We start from the raw sequence: 17,831 nt of genomic DNA on the forward strand, positions 1-17,831 counted from the left end.
TTTAGTACAAATAATATCTCAGAAACACTCGGGTTAGACAGGAACATGATACTAGCAGTAGTTTCATTTTACTTTTACAAGCTTCTTAAAACAATTGTTGAGCTAGCTAACGTGCTCATTTCTAAATTCAATTTCTTGTTCTAGCTTTCTGTTATGTTTCGTAAAAAAGTAGTCTTGATTATCCCGACCTGTCAATCAGCCCTAGAATGGTCGATAGACTGGTTAAGCGAGACTAATTTCAAAACAAGGGCACGTAACCTATCTTTTACTCAAAAGTGTCTGGATGTTATGGACGACACATGGAACCAGTTTTCAGTCTATTATTTATAGATGATTAATGGTCATAGCTTATTAAGTACAACATGATCGTTTATTTAGTGACTATAATTGTGTGAAACTGATTTGAGGCTTGGCATATATATAAATATTGTGGCGAAATTGTTGAGATATATGGAGATATTTATTTATGGTGGGTCACCCTACCATTCCGCCACCCAACCACATTTTTTACAGAGAAAGATAGGATTAAAAGGTTGTGACCGAAACGCGGGCCCTGCATTCCCACACTGATCAGCAGTGAATTTTCGCTAGGCCGCTACAATATTAGAAGATCTCTAGTGTGAAACAGATTGCTGCATTCTGTGAACAAATCAAAATACTTACTCCCATTTTTAGACTATATTATATCGAGTCTACAAGACAAGTACAAATATGAAATAACAAAGTGGTGTGAATAAGTGACTTACGCTCATAGAGGTGTATATATTGACTAGAGTGTATTGTGGTCACGTGATCCCCATTGACGTAACGTTAACGCCGTGGGCCGTCACTGGAGACTGGCCGCCATGTTTCAATCGGGAAAGAATCAAGGAAGTGCCCGGATGAACGCTATGTAAACAAAGGGAAATAGACTGACGGAGGGCGGACAAGCCCATTAAAAAAGCAGGTCTAATTCAACAATATCAACCAAAAAAATGATGATTGAAAGGTCTTACCTTACTGTCCTAAAACAAAATCGTTTTGGTCAATTGGCATATTTTGGGGGCTTTATTATTAAAAATAACTCTTATCATAATCATCATCATGATGAATACCGTGGCATGGTCACCATCCAGGGTGTAAATTGTAATAATACAGAACTGACGAAATCATGTTTATTTTATTAATAACTAGCAGGATACCCGGCTTCGCTCGGGGGTCATAACTCCGAAATCGGAAGTGATAGACTAACGCCACCTGGCCTATGTTATGTATATCATGTAAAGAAATAAAATCGATTTTAAAAATATTCTATGACTTCTATAATTTACCAGTAGAATAATATCTGATGCCGATTGGAAATATTTTTTTAAAAAAAGGAAAATATAAACACGCCTAGCAAGGCCTTAGTAGGCCTATATGATTTTCAATTTCCATGATCTGGTGTCTGATTTTTGTTTATTGAAAAATACGGCGGTATATTAAATTTTACAAAAAAATAAGACTAACCTAATCATACTTAATAAGATTTTCGTAGTAGCAGCGATTAAAAAAAAAATATCATTATCATCAGGCCTATTTTTTTTTACAAAATTTGACTGGGAATGAAGTTATCAAGATTACTTATTATTATTAATTAACCATTTTTCTTTTTTAACTAGTTCGGGGGTTTTAAGCGGGTTTTCAGAAGAAGGAAAAAAAAGAAACATAAATATTGCAAGCAACTTTCACTTATTCTGTACATCTGTGTGCACAATGAATGTCGGCCTAATTAATAAAATCCGAGGGAGTAAAACTAACCGATAGTAAAGCAACTACTGGCCAGTGAGTGCATGTCTGTGACTAAACACTCCGCTCCAATAAGTAGACTTACTCCCCGCGATATTTTTCGTACAATGCAAAATGTGTGTAGGCCCTATATATATAATATGCGCAATTTCCATAATAATTAAATATACATTAATTTGGAAGTTCGCTAAACGCACGGACATTGTAAGTATTACATAATAAAAGTATCAGTACCAATAATATAGACCCGCCCGGTTTCCGGTTTCTTACCTACTTATGAAATGATAATCCACTCCCTTTTCGCCTGACATTGAATTAACCAAAACAACAACAACTCTCCAACGTAGGCTAAATCTTCCCGGTTGTAAAATGGCTGCCGACCTCCGTAGTCGGCACGCGATCACGTGACCACCATACACTCTCGTCTATATATACACCTCCATGCTTACGCTACTTTAAGTTAGCCTAATTTGGTAACGATAATCACAGGTCTAAGAAAGGAGAAATAATGGTGATTGTTTGTGTGTTTAAAAATACTGATATGGGTATAAGACAAAGGAGTGATTTTCACAACCGTATTTAACAAATAATTATCAGTAATTCTGAAATCAATGGCTGAATGGGTGCCCCGAAAATGAGAGCCGACTTCAATCGCAGAAACTGTACATCCGGTCCACAACCAGACATTGAATTTTCAACTAAAAAATGGTAACGCTTATTGAAATCAAAACGAAGGCCCGAGTAAATGTTTTTGTTTTGTTTTTTAATCCACAAATCCTATTCGATTCGTTACTTTTCTAGTTTGGATTGATGGGGGCGTAATAAAATGTCTTAGTTTTGAGCGTCTGGACAAACATGCCTTCAATTTTCCAGAATTCTAATAATAGAATGTGACGTTTCCGGGAAAACTTGTAGAATAATTTTAGAATGATCAAAGTGGTGTTGTGAATATAGTGTTTATAATATTATACAACAAAAATGTCAGCCTTTGGTGGAGGTTTGTATTTTATCTTTCTACATATATTTTGAAATACCATACGAGAGAATACAAGTCTAATGTAATGGGATTAGAATCTGTACTCATCAAAAACAGCCAAATAAGAAAATGGCTGAATCTTGGTTTGTTCACTTATCTCAGAAGGCGATTCGGCCGCGTCTGTTCACAAAAAGCATGGCAATGCAGATTATATCATGTAATCATGAACCGTCTATGATCATATGAATAATTTCTGTTTGTTAAAGTTATTTATATACTCCAGAAGACTAGTATTATTTGACTCAAGCTAAAATTACATAAATAATAAGTGTCAATTTCTCTCATCAAGAATGCGATCATGAATATCAGCCAGAAGGGTATTGGTTTAAATTTAAATTATAAACAATATTTTTATTTCGAGTACAACATGAGTATTTACAATAATGATATAATTGATTTGAAAACAATCCGAAGCCTATATAAGTTCATCTCTGAGGGGTATTTTCTAGCTAATGATCGGCTCCATCAGGAGGGTGTGTGACACTATAAACCCTAGTTCAGCTCTGAACGACAGTTCTCATTACACTCGCCCTGTACTTTTAGGAACCGGCCTATTGATTCCTTGTCAAAAAAATTTCAGTTCCCAGTAAATTTTACTGGATAACTTTTTACTGCTACACGGTCGCGTGTCAGTCCCCGCGAACTCATGTAGAATGTACAGCTTTGCAGACGCCATTGAAATCTAAATATAGGGTAACGTCATTGAAATCTAAATATAGGATAACGCATAAATTTAGGTAATTCGGCCAGATATGACAAAACGAAATTTAGGTAAGCAGGGAGGGAAACAATGGGAATCTTTGAAAAATTCAATGGCTTCTGCCAAACTGTTTAGCAGAAGACATATTTTTAATAGCATGTTGTGTCGCACATACTGAGGTAAGCAAGGTCTTATTTTCTTACTAAAATGTTCCTTTACATTGTGCAGGCGTTCACAGGGACTGACACACGACTGTTTAGCAGTAAAAAGTTGCCCAGTAAGATTTACTCGGAACTGAAATTTTATCGACAGGAGTCGATAGGCCGGTTCCTGAACGTACAGGGCGAGTGTAATGAGACCTACGGTCAGAGCTGAACTACTTTGGTCATATATTTTTGTCACCCCTGTCCGTCGGTCGTCCACAATTACTATCAACAGATTAGACACTGAAGTAATTGACTTGAAATTCATATTCATAACGGAAGTGCGAAACATACAGGTACTATAGGTTTTCAAAAAAAATTTATAATTACTGTTGGACTCAACAAACTGTATCTAAATCGAAAAAAAAAATCTATATTGTTTGCTATATTATGGTTTTAAGTGTGTGTCACTCGCTTTATATTCCGTATTTTAGTGCTCACAGAAATATTTGAACAGAGTTTTTAGGAATTCATTATTTGATAGGAATTAAAACAATGGAGTTTATTCTGTTCTCAGTCTCATATGAAACATTTAAAAACATTAATTCAGTGAAATCAACAAACAGATGAAGGAAAATATTAAAATCTATAGTACGACTAGAAATCTAAAAATGCACTAAAAAAATAAACCAGTCCAATTGAATATTTAAAATGCATTTGATATCAGCAATCCCAAAATTGTTAGAATCTCGGGTAAATTTTGTTTATTGTGTTTTAAAGGAACCAGTATGCAGAGTGGAGTGATCGACAATCTACTAAATATGCCTAGTGCTGATCTCCGAGCACAGATCGGCGACTTTGGTATGGCAGAAGAGAGTAAGTACTTAGTAAATTTGTTTATTATTGTAATCGATCCATGCAGTCTTTCCTATGTTGTGATGAACATTGGTACACTGAGATGTGTGATAATTGTTACATTCTAAACTTAGGAACACAGCGGGAGCAGGATTTCTCTTTTAATAAGTCACATTTACATGTATCAACATCTGTTGCTTTGAACAACAAATAAAAAATTAGGTTTGGTGTATTCTCTATGCGATGATCATAATAATTAATTCATCAGTTTTGCAAACAATTTGTCTTTTAAATTTTCTTCATCATTAATATGTCTCTGTTTGTAGTTTAGATGTATGCATGTGCAGAATGTACAATGAAAGATGGGCACCCTGAAGTAGACTCTCTTGAATTTGAAGAGTAGGGGAGCAAACTTCCATGGTACAAATTGAAGGCTGTCTGTGATGCTGGTGTACTAAGTAGACCTACTCACCATTATATAAAATCATGCCAAGGTCTGGAATATTTTATTTACAGCTTTAAATTTGTAAATATTTTGTTTTCTTTTTTAGCATCTGCACAACCAATGATTAATGCTCCTATGCAAGATATGTCTCCAATGCTAACCAGTTCATCCATAATGCCAGAACGTGTTATTCAACAAACTCAACCACAACAGTTCCAACCTAAACCTAGGGCACCCATTGAAGAGCTAATGCCATATGTTGAAATTACTGAACAGCCTAGACAAAGAGGATTACGGTTCAGATATCAGTGTGAAGGAAGATCAGCAGGCAGTATACCAGGGCAGAGTAGTACAGCTGAAAAGAAAACTTTTCCAACAATTAAAGTAAATAATTATTAGATATTTATCATATCAGCTTGGGTAACCTTCCAATGAACAACCATTGTGAATTTGGGGCATGTGTAAGTTAGTGTTAACTTCGTTCTAAATAGTGAAAGCTATTCAGAGATTGTGCTCTTTATTCAAAAGGAAATAGATATTGTTCCAAACCTCAGTTGTGAGAGGCCAGAAGCTACTTTGTAAAATCCATTAGGAAGACCTTAAATGAAAAACATAGCCCAATGTTGATAACAAATCAGTAAAATAAGATTATACATCGACCATTCAGCCTAACAACAACCATGGGCCTTGACAGTTACCTCTGCTGTTTAAGCTAAGTGAACATTGGGAATCCAACTTGTCTGGATGTGTTCATCTTTGTTAACTACACTTCTCACTAACATTTCTTGATCAGTGGATGAATTTCATATTATACTTCATTATTAAAAATGTATATCTGATGCAATCATACAGAATAGGATGAAAAAACCCCAGGACAAATCAGCAACAGTTATCTACCTTTACGAATATGTAACTTCATGGCTAGCAATATTAAAGATAAAGTTTATTACATTAAAATGCCCACAAGAAGCAGCATACTTACATAAATCTCATTATTACAACAAACATACACAACTATCTTTTATTGCTCTTATAGATACAAAATCACAGAGGTCCAGCTATAGTTGTTGTATCATGTGTAACAAAAGATTCTCCCTACAAGCCTCATCCTCATTGTTTAGTGGGTAAAGACTGCAAGAAGGGAGTCTGTACAGTCAAAGTAAAAGATACTACAGTAGTCAGGTATTACCAGGTTTTAGGGTTTTTTTTATTGAAAATAAATTACAATTTAGAAGTTCACAAGCATTTTTGGGTAGAACAGAAAAACTAATTTATAAGTCTACCGTCTTAAGGTTGACTTTTGACCCCCAGGATCTCTGATATGAACGGAATCTGCTTTACTAGTCTCTACAAAACACTATTATCAAAACTATCAGGTAAAGCTGTTATTGTTTCTATTCTTGTTTTTCCACAGTTTTCCTCACTTGGGGATACAGTGTGCTAAGAAGAAAGGTATTGAGGAATCATTAAAATTAAGGAAGACAATTAATGTTGACCCCTTTCAAAGTAAGTTCAATTTTTTGAATAGTACATGTTAATTTTGCTAATTGGTTTCATTTAGCTTGCATACTTAATTTGTTAATTAGTAGTAGCACTATTTAAGGCAGGATACTACTGTATAGATCAAGCTGTCAAATTTCGATATCAGCTAAAATTGCCAAATATAGTTAAAGATGGGTTCCCAGAAAAGTATTTATCGGGTGGTTATTTCCAATAAAAGTATGGCAATTTTGGTATATATGGAAAGTACTCAAAGTAGAGATATCCAATCTTACTAGAAAAATACTGGATTCCCCATAAAACACTCATGGAGCGTATACAGGACAAAAATGTAAGGGTTCCCCTTATCGACAGCCCGACGATTAGGAATATCTGCACGCGTGATGTCAATCACACGCGAAAATTGAGCGCTTTATGTACAAGTTGATAAACTTTATGAAGAGTTAGACACACAACACTTTCTGAGATAAAAATGACGGAAAAAGACGTGGGTAGTGGATAATCCGAGAATTTAATTACAGTAGAATCTGTATGAGCAGCCACTCCTATTCAGCGACATCTCCTTGTAAGCGGTCAAGATAAATCCCCCCCCGTAAAAATTCTATTGTTTCATCTCTTTATTCAACGGTCACTCCTCTAACGCGGCCCGGGTCACTATTTTACTAATAAATTCAACAAAACATCACCCATTCAATGGCCATTGTTGAATAAAATAAAATTACCGAGTTTTGTCACGATCATCTAGTATCTCTTTTCCATTGCCACTTTGTTGTTAAACAGACATTTTAGCGCCTCCTATAATATTACATACAGAGTTACACCCCCTGTAAATAGGTGATAAATCAGCGATGTTTTTTTTTTCCATGTGCTTTTTTGATAAAATAAAATTAATTCATCGATTTTCTTCACAAAAATGGATAAATATTATCAAATGCATAACAATGGTAGACAGTAGTATCGAAGGTTGGTACAAAATGACAAGTTTACAGAGGTTATGTCCGAGACTTGAATAAAGAATTTTCGTTCGACGCAAGATTCAGCGACAGTCAAATTTACTGATGCAAGTATTGATGTTCGCTTAATGCATCCAAGTGTAATATTTAATTTATGTCAGCACAAAAAGCACCAAGATTTTATTAAGAGGCCACTCCCGTTAAGCGGTCAGTCATGAAAATTCCCTTGGGTGGCTGCTTAATGCAGATTCTACTGTAGGATTCGATTCTCCTCTGACTTCCAAGAGAGGTAAGTCATGTGACGTAAACATGACCTGGTTTGATCCAATTTTCAAAGCAGGGCATTCCTTCGCAATTACAAAATTTGAGAAGGATTTGAAGCAAAATTATGACAAATTAATTAGTTTGAATATGTTTTTAGTCCATATATACCATTAAATCACCCAGTTTGTAGGCGGGAATGTATCTTTAAAATTTGCAGATTTTTCAAGTCATGTCCAGTCTTAAAGGAGCTAAATCGCTAACATTTGGGACCTAGAAATTGACAAAAGTGGGTCACAACGCATATAATACTGTAATATGAATGTGTATAAACTGATTTACATTCAATCGTTTCCGTTTTTACTCCAATTTCAAATCAGTTATGTTAGGCGAAATAAGCCAGCAGTCTCAAGCGTGTGCAAATTTCTAGCGTCTGGTTATTCCAGTCTACATACGCCGTTTGATTTGGTGCAATGTGTCTAGCCTCGTACCACGAGTCTCTTGATTCAACTGGGGCTGAAGCGCATTATGGTACACGATTCGTGTACCAATGGTAAAATGTTTATTTTGTCTTAAATATTGGATATCAAAAGCCCATCTTTTTCCGGTAAGATCACAACATGAATGTTGATTTAATTTGACAAATAAATCGTGTTTTCGATGTTGAAGATTTTGGATGATATTGAGTTAGAGACTTAGCTACTATAATATTATATTCAAGTCGTGTCTAGCCTTAATAGTATATAGTGTTGAATATTTAGTTATTCATATACATGTAGGTAAATCAAACTTTTAACTTTTAACTTGAAAGATAATGATCTCATTTTTGGAATATGATTAGTGCTATAGCTACTGTGTGCAATGAATATTTTTAAATATTTGGACATTTTATTGTACAAAATCTTGTTAGTGGTGTGTTTGGCCCCGCCCACTTGTTTTATTTGGGATGCATAATGTTCTTTATTAACAGTCAAATAGTAAAATTTATACCTCATTGCACTCTTTAATGTCTATACATGTTATTCCAAATCACAAATAGTTTGTTTCAATAAAAGTGGTGAAGATTTTGATTTCCTAACATAGCCTACCCACCATGAATATATAAAAAATCCAATATGGCCACTATTTCCATGGCAACCAATTAATTTTTACGCTCAAATTATCAAATCTGATTTGGGACAGCATATACTAATATTACACTAAATCGCAAGTTTCTGTTATCAATGTGCAATTCTTAGGTAGGATCCTGCCTTTAACTGAAATTGAGAAAAGGGGCATAATCGGAAATTAAAAATAAATAACTAAACTAAACTATTTTTGTAATCCTTAATGGGGTTATATGTGGCTTTCACTGATCAAGTAATTTATGTTTCATTTTATTACAGCTGGATTTGAATTTAATAATGTATCATCAGAGATGAATGCAGTAAGATTGTGTTTTCAAGTCTTTTTACCAGACAGTAATGGGAAGATAACCAAAGTTTTACAGCCAGTTGTCTCTCATGCCATACATGATAAAAGTAAGTTCAGTAAATTCTTTAGAATAATTTATCTGGACATGAAACTATTCCCAGTGCTCATCTAAAGAGTAATCATCTGTTTGATTTATGTAAATTTTAATGTATCTGTTGAATCGAAAAGTTAAAATTGTCATCATAATGGATAATAATATGTGTTGTCAACCATGTTGTATGTTTTCTTTCTGTTCTAAAACGGTAAATCTATGATATCGTGTTACAGTACAATTGTAACAAATAATACATAAACTATTTCAGAGGCTTTGAATGATTTGGTCATCTGTAGACTTGATAGAAGTTCAGGAAAAGCTCAAGGTGGAGATGAAGTCTTTCTATTATGTGAAAAGATTAACAAAGGTAAAGAGGGACATAATCCATGTTCGTAATTTTAGGTAGACTACCAGAAGGTTTTAGGTTCCGGCAAAGAGGAGGATCCAGCTCTGGTGTTCTATGTGGTATTTAAGTGATTAAAGAAGTTTATTTTTGTAACAAATAAAGGGAGGTTACTCAATTAAATATAAGCATAGGGTTTATGTTATCAGTTACTTTAATGTAATTTTATTATGAAATAGATGATATTGGTGTGAGGTTTTATGAAGAAAGTGTTGATGGAACAGTAGTATGGGAGAATTATGGTGAATTCGGAGCTGGAGATGTGCATCGACAGGTAAGAAACATGTTCTCATTAATCACACGTATGAAGCGTATGATTATTAACATCGGATCAGTTTTTAGCATACAGAAAAAAACCTGTTGTTTTATTATGATAAAACTATATAAAAGTAAAACATTTGAAACTTAAATTATAACTTAGTGTATGGTGAAATTATAACTTTGTGTATGATAAAATTATAACTTAGTGTTAAATGAAATTTTAACTATGTTTCCAATTGTCTTTCAGTATGCTATTGTGTTCAGGACACCACCATATAGAGAATGTTATATTAGTCGACCGTTTGATGTTCATATGCAATTACAGCGACCTTCAGATGGCGAAACCAGTGAACCCATCAGCTTTACATATATGCCTGAAGACCCAGGTAATATACTTATTATTATAGTTGGTTTCTATCAATTCTACTCAAACTTTATTGGAAATACTTGAATGAATAATCTGAGATTTAAGTCATGACAGATCATGTTTCAATCATTATGGCTGAAAATGTTCGTTGTGTATTATTATTTCATGATTTTGGAACACAATAGCTTGACTGCTAATTGAGGTAGAATAATTAAACTTGGTGTTGATGTTCCTAAGGTGACTATCTTAATTGACTGAGTTCGATGATAAGCATTTAGTAATAAGACTGAGCAGAGATAAGCTATTGGATTTGTTGATCGTTTGACAAAATTTGAAAAGGAGCATTTTCTGCACAAGTTAAGCAGCTTGAAAAGCATTTAGCTTGATGCTTTATAGAAAGATATGTGTGCAAGTAATTAATGAGTGTAATCTATTTTTTTTTGGGGGGGGGGGGCACGGTTGGCTTGTTAGGTTTGATATGACTATGACAAAACTCACTGCATGGCCACTTGATAGCAATTTCATCAATTCAGAATTCAGAAATCGAATATCCATATTGAATTCCAGTGTTATTTAATTTATCCATCCTTATATATTATGGTTTGACCTCTTTCAAAAACCAGTTGAGATTGATCTTCAAATTTTACCCACAGAATAACATGTTTGTCATATTTTATAGACCCAGATAGAATTGAAGAAAAGAGAAAGAGAAAAGCTGAAAGAATGGTAACTCTTGAACAAGGTATGTTATTGAAAAATATTTAAGCCATTTCCCTTTTCTGAAAGGTATATTATGTAAGAGCTAAATCTGCATATTGCAGTCTTTATTTTGGCTTCAAATGCTCTATAAATTATTATTTAGACATTTATTCACATGGCAAGCCTGTAATCAACTCTCTTGATTCTAGACCATCATAGGCAGGGATTTCAACAGATTGAAACACCATCGCCATTTAATGTTCTACAGAGTTTGGAGGGGCCTGTAGGAAATAATGGCCCCAAATATTCTACAGTTTCTGTTGTGCAAATCCCATAATTTTTCTACAGATTTATGCTAAAATTTCTAAAGGAAAAAATAAAGTATTCTATAGTTTTTTATAGTGTTTTCTGTTGTAAATTCTACAGTTTTCTTTTTGTCTTTAATCAGGTTTTGGGCCCACTGTCTTTGGTTTTATGTTAATACTAACTTCTATGAAGTTGATATACATGTACATTGAATTTGAAAATTTAAAATTCAGCCAGTGAACAAACAGTCTTTTCTTGGATTAACTTTAGTCAGTCCGTTAGCTAATGGATAATGAAATTGACTTTCCAGCAACACAAATTTAACGAACCGTTAACAAACCATAATTAGCAAGATAACGATGCGTTAAGAGTTTAACGGATCGTTAAAATAACTTAGTTTTGAGTAACCGGACTCTGGTCTTTATCTAAATCTTACATAATGTATCCTTAAACAATAGTCAGATAACTACAAAAAGCACCCATCTTGCTTACCTTAAAACGGTGCCAAAATTCTAGGACAATAGTAACAATAAAATACACGAAATGCTATTAAAATGATACTTTTTTGTTAATGTCACTAGATATATTGATATTTTTATTATCAGATATCGGGGCTGGACCAAGATGTGGTGGAGCCAATGTAAATGTCAAGGACGGACTAAGAAATAAGTTAAAAGCAAATAGAAAGTTCACACAAGCAGAAATTAAAACTGAAGTTACTACACCAGGTTAGTTTATCTGTCCAGAATTGTGCATTGTGGAGTTTTAAGACATGATTAATTTAGTATATGACTCAAATCATTGTTATGGACTTTGGAAATTAATTGTAATAATCTGTTATATAATTTAATTTTGTAATTATATTTTGTAATATTTAGACACTGAAACAATTGACATATTTTGACCATTAATCAATCTAATTTAAATTGTACCATCATTTCATTCTGTTTGATTTTCTGGCTGTTTATACCCCACTTTCTCCTGGTTCTAAGGCCATTTCTTTTTTAACCTTGTTCACTAATATTTAGGTTGTGATTGGTCAATCCATGATCTGATCCATCTACCAATCAAATAATAATAAATGTCCATTTCTATAGCGCCAGAACTCCACAAGAATAGTGCTTGTAGCATCTTGAATGACAATAATGAGATGCTTTGATCTAGATTAATAGGTATGAGTTACATGTATACAGGGAATAAAGGCTCTGATTACCCCCTCATCTGAATGACTGTCTCACACTGATTTTAATTAGATTCACCAATAACTGAAACAGATGCATTCATCTATATATGTATTGTTTTTTAGGTAATGAGTGGTATAAACCCATATTATATTGTTCTTTCAGTTTTGCCATCCTATTCGCTCGGTAATATTAACACATCTGGTTATGAAACCAACCCGTCTAATAGTTCATCATTTAGTTTCCGTACAACAGATAATACAACTATGGGAAACATCACTATCGCTCCTAACAACAATTTAGCTCAGCATTCAGAAGCCATAAAACCAAACCAGGTGTATAACATCATGCAAGATCTAACTCAACAGGGAGTTAATTACACAACTGGGCAAAGCTCATTCGATTCCTCAAATATAGATCCACAAGTTTTAATGGAATATTTACAAGATAATGGTTTGGATGGTCGAGACATATTATCATTTGAATCATTGGATATGTTGAGTGGTGGTACAGCGGAGAGCTTGTTGACGGGTTTACAACAAGTGGGTGCAAATGAACTAGTAGCCAGTGAGGTGCCAGATTGTCATATGGACTCAGAAACTTTTCAAAATGCCCATGATGTTCTCAACCAGCTTCAAAATTAAAAGAAATTTTGAACTCTTTTTTAAATAAATAAAAAAAATCATGAGTGCTATAACAGACAGTAAATGAACAAGTGTTAAATATTTTTGAGAATTGTTATTTTATGTGCTGTTGTTGGATAAAGTGTTTGTTGCTGACTCAAACAGTAGTTTTTTTTAAACAAAAAAAACCCAATAGTAATGACCTATGTCATGTTTCATTTTGGAGAAGTGCTATGGTTACATAATTATTATGTTTACAAGAACATAAGGGCCTTCATCTTTTAGTTCTTCAGTACATTGAAGAATATCATTCATTAATATTTTTTTGATAAATTAAAGTTAATAATTGCTAGAAAATGAAGAGATAATTTTATTGTGTATAGTTCAGTGAATATATGTATTTATGCCTTACGTTTAGATTTAATACCTAGTTTTATTAATTTAAATGATTACATTAAGTGTACTATGATTGCTTTTAGTATTAGCTTGCAAAATAATATGATACATTGAGACCTTTGTTCATGTACATATATGTATTTACATGTTTTAATATATAGACAGTTTAACTATTTGATAATGTAGAAATTAAGTTGTATTTTAAACTAAGTCGATTAAATTTGGTAAATTAACAGTAAATAAAAATTGACAAATTAACAGAAAATAAAATTTGACAAATTAACAGAAAATAAAATTTAACGAATTAACAGTAAATAAAATTTGACAAATTAATAGTAAATGCCATTTGTCATAATAGTAATTAAAATTTGACATTCTGTTTCAAAATTACTTGCTTAAGGGACAGACATCAGTTATTCAAGAGACAGGTCACTGTTTAACAAAACGTATCAAAGATTTTACTTTACGTTACTTTAGCTTCATTTGAACAGGGAAAATGCCTGGTTATGAGGAGTGAAAATAAATAAATAGTATTGCTTGACAAAAGATTATTAATTAATGAAATATATAAAGTCACAACATAATATTATTACATATTTGTGTTTAATGTAAAACCATGTTATTGTTACTATAAATGATTAAACCTCTTTGATTTGGGTAAAAACTTGTCAGTTTTATTGGATTTACAGAGACTTGACACAGTGAGCCAAAATTTAAACTAAATTGAATAAACAAGCTGACTTCCACTGTATGGAGCTTGCCTCCCATCATTGATTAAATTAACACATCAGATGAATCCAATTTAACACTTTATTTTGACCTAGGCCAAAGGGGTTTAACTGCTTTAAATGATTGCTTATGTTATATGTATATATTTTATATTTTAGCTTGTGTTGAGAATTTTTAAAGTTTATATACAAATCGATTCTCATCAGTTTGGCAGCAAATTAATTTGCATTTACATTGCACACTGCTGTGTGTTTATACATGTTAATGTAGCTAAGTCTCTAACTCAATATTATCCAAAGTCTTCGACATTGACAACACAAATTATTTGTCAATTTAAATCAACATTGATGTTGTGATCTTACCGGGAAGAGATGGGCTTCTGATATCCAATATTTAAGACAAAATAAACATTTTACCATTGGTACATGAATCGTATACCATAATGCATTTCAATGCTATTTGTATTTTTATCTGGAGTGCATGCACAGTAAATACCATCAGTGTAGACTAGAATAACCAGACACAAGAGATTGACATTGGATTGAGACTTCTGGCGTATTTCACAGAAACAATTGAATGTAAATCAGTTTATATACATTTGTATTACATTATTATATGCGTTGCCACCCATTTGTGTCAATTTCTAGGTCCTAAATATTAGCGATTTAGCTCCTTTAAATAAACCTTCGGAATTGTAAATAATTTTGTAATGTTACCACTGCACATTTATATTCATATGCTAAACCAATAAAACTGACACTATAATTCACCAATATTATAATCAAATTAATACAAATACAAAGTATGTGGTGTAAGTTCAGATTCACGTAAGGGAATAAAATTTGGAATTAAAGTTTGAAATTAATTTCATCCAAATCGTATGTAAATATCAAGCCTTAACTCACACAGCATGGAATTTCCTAACAGCAGTCCTGAAACTCTGTCCATAGAGGGAAAATTGGTTAAATTTGTTTTAGTTATATTGAAGTGGAGAACAAATAACTAGAGTGTTATACAAATGTCTTTTCTTTTGTTTATTTTTATTCCTTTGTGTCAATGTACCTTATTGGTTTACTTTTAACTCATTCCATTTATATGTCATATTCTGTTATTATTAACATGGTATTGTCACACACTAAAACTATTTATGGAGTAACAATTACTGGTTTATTGACATGCAACGTTTTGATGATGATACTCTAGTTTTTATCAAGCAAATGATAACATATACATATGTATGTAAAAACTTAGTATTTATACAGTAAAAGGAAGCCATAAATATATACAAGAAGGAATACGCGAACTAGCCCTAGCGGGAAGGGAGGGATGTTATAAATAGGTGGCTGAATGGTTAGTGTGTGCGCATTTTATCATAAGGTCTGTCATTGAGTCAACTGGCGTGGTTTTGATTCCCCTGTTGTACGTGACAAGGAGTAGGGTCACATGTCCAACATCGTTGGTTTTCTCAGGGTCCTCCAGTTTCCTCCCACTGGTAAAGACCCCTTTTGAAATAAAATTTAACCATGTTAGTCTTGAAATGACCTAAATTGTGTCGAGTGGACACATCACCGTAGTAGAGCAGATACAATACCATAGTTGACAACTTACTCCCAGATAGAACCACATGCAAGAAACTAAAGACCCCACCAATACTCTAACTAATCAACATTTTAGCCATCTCAAAGAATTGCGGACTTTAAACCAAATAATTGATGAGACCATGTATCAGACGAGAGTGATGCATCCACGTTCACCGTATTCCAGAGCCACAATAAAAATACATAAAGAACCTATTAAAGCCCGCCTATTAGTCTGTTCTGTCTGCTCCAGAGAATCGGTATTCTACAAAACTGCGCAGTACTTGGTCATGTTATTATCCCCACTAGGTAAATCTGCAAAAAAGTTTTTATCAAAGATTCGACAGACTTCTGTGAGAAAATCAGGTGTTTCCAAGATGTCATACTCCTCCCAGTGTTTCGTTTGATTAGAGCTAATCCCACTAAACACTGCTTTAATGGAAGCAAATTTCTGTTCCAAATTATGACCGGTCAATAGTCCGATTTATAACAACCAATAGCTAACTGCGTAACAATATCGTTACATCTTAAACAATGCTCCAAATTGGACCAAAAATGGTTACATAACGTTAGGTCAGGACTCGCGATGTTATTATGCCCAATTAACCAGTGCATATCAGAATATTGCAGAAAAACTAATTGCGTGATAAACGAGGCTATCAACACGACTACGATGTAAACAGTGCTGTATGGAGACGAAGAATACTTTTCGCTGTTTTTGATACCTTAAATCACTGTCCAAAGTTTTAGGGAAGACCCCAGATTAAACGAAGGGCTGTCATGTTGCTGTACTTGGGATAGATTTGATTGAACGGGAAGAATACACACACTCCCTCAAAAGCTCAAGTATCAGAAGCCAATCCAGCAATGGGCAAAGAGGGATTTCTCGGAACATTGCTTCAGGAATATGCAATGATGTAGGCAAATTTATTTCATATGATGTCGTCGATCTTTTCACAAACATCCAAAGAAATGAAGCACTGCAGGCACTAAGACAAAGAATCGATGACCCAGAGACCCCACTAAACACCAAGCTAAGTACAGACAGCATTATTGCTTTACTAAATAAATGTGTAAGCTCGACATATTTTAGTTGGGGTGATGATATATTTGAACAAGTTCATGGACTCCCATGGTAAGCCCCCCCTCCCCTCCCCACTAATCGCTGAGTGTCGAATGGACGTTAAACCCCATTTCTCTCCCGCTCTCTCTCCCATTTGTGTCAATTTCTAGATCCCAAATATTAGCGATTTAGCTCCTTTAAGCAGAGTCGGGATCGACATTAAAAGCTAACAGGAAGAACCCCACATCAAATCCTCCGCTACCAGTAGGATGTGTTCCTGTGAAAACCAATGTAATGGGGAAACTGAAAGATCGTTAATACAATAATTAAGGAACACCAATCACTATCGAAGGATAACCAAACTGCAGTCGTTGAACACCTGAGTAACCACAAGAGACACAGGATGCAATGCCAATGGTCAGAAGTAGAAGTACCCAACTCGAACGAGGAAAATCATGGAAAGTATTCAGATAGACGACAGTCCTAAATAGAGATGCAAGAGTCTACCTTCCCCATGCATGCGTCCGAATCATTAGACAGTAGTCCATCACATTATTCAGAATTGTTGTAGTTAGGTTGTCACTATATTAGCGTTTGTGTTGTATATATACTATTCAAAAAAAGTAGGGGATATTTGATTTTTAAGTGTTATTAAAGTCACCTAATGAAACTGACGAAGAAACAAATGACAAAATGAAATGAAGTTCACATTCATCGATTTATTCCAAATGATCGTTAGACTAAGTAAGGCACAGACTGACCATTATAAGGGTAAAATGATACCCGGGGTCAAACAGCAAAGTTACCACAGCATCACAACCAAGTCAGTAACGGGTAAATCCTCCTCTGTTTGCCAAACAAGCATTGATCCGACGTGGCATACTCCTAATGAGACGTCTTAGGTCATTTTGGTCCAGATTGTCCCATTCCTGTTGCAACGCAGCAGCAAGTTCTTGGACATTGGCAGGACGTTGTTGACGTTGACGTAACCTCTGTCCAAGCATGTCCCAGACATGCTCGATGGGGGAGGGGTCGGGACTCAGTGCTGGCCAAGGTAAT

The 17,831-nt window shown here is 34.1% G+C and overlaps 1 protein-coding gene across 1 annotated transcript; it reads left to right on the forward strand.

The window, feature by feature from the left end:
• Positions 1 to 2,612: 2,612 nt before the first annotated feature.
• LOC126821097 (putative transcription factor p65 homolog) lies at positions 2,613 to 14,585 on the forward strand. The gene is made up of 12 exons (XM_050549413.2): positions 2,613 to 2,764; positions 4,427 to 4,522; positions 5,053 to 5,330; positions 5,983 to 6,128; positions 6,361 to 6,452; positions 9,046 to 9,180; positions 9,436 to 9,534; positions 9,750 to 9,844; positions 10,079 to 10,217; positions 10,878 to 10,940; positions 11,809 to 11,931; positions 12,550 to 14,585. Exons 1-12 carry the CDS (start codon positions 2,746 to 2,748, stop codon positions 13,026 to 13,028), a joined length of 1,764 nt encoding a protein of 587 aa, XP_050405370.2. The 5' UTR covers positions 2,613 to 2,745; the 3' UTR covers positions 13,029 to 14,585.
• Positions 14,586 to 17,831: the final 3,246 nt, after the last annotated feature.

Source organism: Patella vulgata, chromosome 5 (assembly GCF_932274485.2).
Source record: "Patella vulgata chromosome 5, xgPatVulg1.2, whole genome shotgun sequence".
Lineage (NCBI taxonomy): Eukaryota > Metazoa > Mollusca > Gastropoda > Patellidae > Patella > Patella vulgata.

Excerpts from the sequence above, each read along its gene's own strand:
- LOC126821097 (XM_050549413.2), top strand. Across the intron at positions 9,535-9,749 it reads ATGTGAAAAGATTAACAAAG|ATGATATTGGTGTGAGGTTT; the intron begins GTAAAGAGGGAC and ends ATTATGAAATAG. Across the intron at positions 9,845-10,078 it reads CTGGAGATGTGCATCGACAG|TATGCTATTGTGTTCAGGAC; the intron begins GTAAGAAACATG and ends ATTGTCTTTCAG.